At 47.1% G+C, this 4,138-nt stretch overlaps 1 protein-coding gene across 1 annotated transcript; it reads right to left on the bottom strand.

The window, feature by feature from the left end:
• Positions 1 to 488: 488 nt before the first annotated feature.
• LOC136678491 (dermatan-sulfate epimerase-like protein) lies at positions 489 to 4,138 on the bottom strand. The gene has a single exon (XM_066656540.1). It carries the CDS (start codon positions 4,113 to 4,115, stop codon positions 489 to 491), a length of 3,627 nt encoding a protein of 1,208 aa, XP_066512637.1. The 5' UTR covers positions 4,116 to 4,138.

The raw sequence follows: 4,138 nt of genomic DNA, 5'->3' as shown, positions 1-4,138 counted from the left end.
GGATTTGTTTTGAGCTGAGCTGGTCTCACAGTGTCCCTGTCAAGCCATTTTTGAAAGGTTTAGCCTGTACGGCCGGTAAATATCTAACAGTTGTGTAAGCTCACATCTGAAATAGATTCAACAGCAGACGCTTCTTATAACATACATGGCTTTGCTAGTCAGGAATGCTCCAACTACTTTATGGCCAAGGAAATATTTTGTCCTCATTTGACCTGAGAATATGAGAATAAAAGAGTATGAGTGCTGTTTGCAGTTCACCACTTTTAATGTGTACCATGCAGTGTTCATTAAGTGACCGTATACCTACATAAGCCCTTCATGTCAACTGACAACATAACTGAGCTATATATATATACATTTATAAACCCCTAACACAGTAGGTGTCAATTGATAGCGAAAATAATGACCCCAAATTTTTTTTTTCTTTAAAAAAATTGTTTTATTACAAACAGCAAAAAAAGACCAGCTTTAAAGTTGCTTCGATTGCATTAATGCTTTACAACATGTCTTTCATAGCCAAGTGTCTCCATAACAGGCCAACAGATATCCTCTATTAATCTAATGTCATCAGAGGCCATATTTTCTGCCCACATGTTGATTTTAGAAGGAGATATGTCCCCTTCGTACGCTAGATTATACAAATTTGTGGATGCGGCAAATGTGAGCTGGTTTATGGCGGCCGGTGCAACGGGTATCCCAAGAAACTCATGTATTCTCCCTGCCGTCTCCTCTGGGAATCGCACTATATCCTCAAATTTCACCCTGAGATAGGTGTGAGGTGGCAGGTCTGTACTTGCCCTGATGCTGCCGGAGGTGTGGGCCAGCCAGAGATGAGCAAGCAGTAGCACAGGGTTAGCATTTGGCTGAGAAAGGATGCTTGCCAGTGGCTGAAATGCGGGGTCAAATTTGGTGCATCTTTGCCCAGCCTCGTTCTTGCTCTGGCTGATTATTTTAAGCAGGTGTTTTTTGATGTTAATGCGAGCATAAAGGCTTGGGTTACTGTTGTACAGCATCAGATAAATCCAGGCGCGTGGATCTCGCACGACTTGGACTGAGCGTAATGAACGTCCAATGACTTCATGAATGAAGGGCAGTTTTAGGGACCAGCTCCCACTGCGGAGGTTCAAGACAGGGCAGGCATTTGGGTAAGTCGCCAAATGTTGCCGGAGGGCCTTAATATACTCCACATTCCGGTCTGTCAGTCTCTTCCCTAAACTTGCCCTTGGCTCCATCAACAGCTTCCTACTTTTCTTGCCGGTTTCCTTAACACTCAAGGCTTTCCCTGATTCAAGATTGCTTTGGTAGACCTGAATGTTCTGTAGATGCATCCTGATACTGTGCATCATAGAATGGAACCATCCCTGAATGGCTAGAAACTTCCCACTTTGAGCATCGGCCCTGGACCACTCGCAAGCATCCAGCAGAGAGTCTGGCACAAAGTTGGTCTCAGGTACGGGGAGGTATGCAGAAGGGATTCGGAGGTACACAAAGTCAGAGCTGTTGTCAAAAAGATGCTGAAGGATCTCGGCCCCTGAGCCTGGCAGGGAAGTCATAATTATAAACGGGAGGGGGCCGGGGGTGAGATTGAGGACTGTGGTTCTTGTGACCACCTCATTGGAAACCCGCATATCCTGCCATGCCATGCCACACAAGACGTCCCCACAACTGCGAGACATCACCAAAAGTTCCAGCACCCAGAGAAACAGCACCGAAATGAGAATGAATCTGAGAATCTTACTAAAAGGTACATTGAGCAGTTTTTTTATGGTCAAAAACACAACAACAAAGCAAATAATCCACACTGCAATTATACTGAACATGAAACCAAAGTCAAATGTGGAATCCCTTTTTTCTTGGCTCTCTTGGCTGGTTATTATTTGAATTCCCTGACCAAAGGGAATGACCCTGTGCTTGTTCTCTGCTTTCGCAAATCCTGGGAAGCCCAAGTAGCTGTGCCTGGCACCTATATCTTTGTAATTTGTTGCAATGGAGACGGTAGTCTCTGTGTCGTTCAGAGTAACAGATATTTTGACCCCATTTTTGCTCATGTCAGTGAATTTGCAGTCGGAAACTTTGACAAAAGGGCCATGCATTAGGTAAACTACCCTGCTGACTGAGCTCTCCATGGAAAAAGTCACATTAATGAATTGGGTCCATCTCTTTTTGAACTCTGCGACCTGTTCCACTTCTTGTATACTCGGGTGTGGACTAGACCCCTGACTGTCCAACCAGAACATCTTATAATGGGCATCCCACACATCCATCAGTGCTCCATTGTACCTGCCCAAAGAAGTGTGAGGCACATATTTCAGATCAATGTCCAGGTTGTGGAAAAAGGCACTGAATGAAGTCAGTGGCGACTGTTTCTGCTTTTCCACATGATCCAGCACCAGTAAAGTCTGAGAGTTGAGCAGAACTAGAGCTCTGTATACACTGTTCAGCTTCATCGCTGATGAATAAGCAGAGACAGCTTCCCCACTAACAAACAGAGTGTCTTCGTGGGAGGATGCTGAGATGACCTCGCCGGCACTGTCTCCTTCTTCCTTTCCTCCCCATCGAAGCCATTTGGAACATTCTCCTAGTTGCCCCTCCCATGGTTTATTGCACTGACTTGTGGGGGAGGGGGAAAACACCAGCACGTTGTTAAGGTAACTGTGTTTTGGCCCATACAGGGCCTCTGAGACAAAGATATGTCCATTGGGAGCAAAGGTGAAAGAGTTCTGATCTGGGTGTTCATGGCCGGGGTTGAAGTTGGTCCACCCTTCGACCCAAGAATAGGGCTTAGAGTGGACAATTTCATATACCGCCCGACCACCTAACTTCCCTGATTTGAAAGAAACAAATGTGTTGTCCTGGGCATAAGGTAATCCTGCTCCGTAGGTGACGACGCCCCAGTTTGAAAATACATGCATGCCTGCTTTTCCAAAGTCTGGAGGAGGTTTGGGAGAAAGCTTTGCATTGTACCAGATGAACTCGGTGTGTAAAGTAGCCCAGCCTTGAGCTGCCGATGCCACCATGGGTCCGTCTTTGGGCCGATGTTTTCGAATCTGCTGTGCCAGCCAGTTCCCTGAACCGTTTCTGAGCACAAAAGCATCCAAGAAAACCAGCTGACTCTCTGGTCCATAGAACCAGTTGTAGTTGGAATCTGCAATTCCCACAGTTCTTTGAAAGCCAGGGAGCACAGTAGCATAGTAAAACATGAAGTGAGCTCTCAGCCAGTTGTTCATGCTGTTGTCGATGTCGAAATGACGCGAAGCCAAGAAGACGTACTGGGTGATGGATTTGGCTGTGTAGCTGCCGTACGCCACGCCTTCATCAAGTGAACCATCCACTATATGGTTCAGGAGGAACATGGTCTTTTCCATGTAGTTCACAGCTACTTGCTTCCAGATCATGCTTTCAGGGTCATTATGCTCCCCCGCCACAATAGCTCCAGTGAGGATGGCTAGGATGTTTGTAGTCTGGTGGTTCTGCAGGAACTGCCTGCCCCAGCCTCTATGTTTAGACAGCTCGCAGAGCTCCTCTGTGACTGCCCTGATCTTCGCAAGGTACCGAACCCTTCGGTGAGTGTCCAAGTAGGGATAAACAAAGTCATAAGCTGTGGCAAAGCCAGTGAGCGAGTGGGCCATTGGGACTTCATCATGTGGCGCACTGCTCACCATCCAGTCTGGATACTCTGACATGCGATCCATGTATTTTATCAAAAACTGGGATGCAGCAGTGTCCTCAGGTCTAAGGAGACAGTACAGCGCAAGCGGTGGCAGGTTGTTGCCATAAATCTCATTCCATTTATTTGCAAAGTCCTCATGGCTCATCGGGGGCAGGTAGAGAGTGGGGTTCTCCAGCATGGTGGCGACTGCGTTGCGGACGATCTTGAAAATGTGGCTGTGTGAGGTGGTGGCCTTTATTTTCAGGCCGTTCACCTCAGTCAAATCAAAATAGAGATGGGGGTGAGCCTGTGACGGCATTTGCTTTTTCTCCAGGAGTTTCCCTCGCTCCGAGTCCTCTGCAACTGGGGCAAATTTGCCAGAGGTATCATGGAGTGCAGAAAAAGAAAATCCCAGCATCATGAGACACAACAGAGCCCCAGACCTCGCTCCCCACTCAACAGCCATGATCCAGAAACCAGATGTGGATA

This window comes from Hoplias malabaricus, chromosome Y (genome assembly GCF_029633855.1).
Source record: "Hoplias malabaricus isolate fHopMal1 chromosome Y, fHopMal1.hap1, whole genome shotgun sequence".
Classification (NCBI taxonomy): Eukaryota; Metazoa; Chordata; class Actinopteri; order Characiformes; family Erythrinidae; genus Hoplias; species Hoplias malabaricus.
Note: the sequence above shows the minus strand (reverse complement) of the source record. Positions and strands in the feature narration are given on the sequence as shown.

Coding starts and splice junctions, on each gene's coding strand:
- LOC136678491 (XM_066656540.1), bottom strand. CDS start 4,115: ATGGCTGTTGAGTGGGGAGCGAGGTCTGGGGCTCTGTTGTGTCTCATG.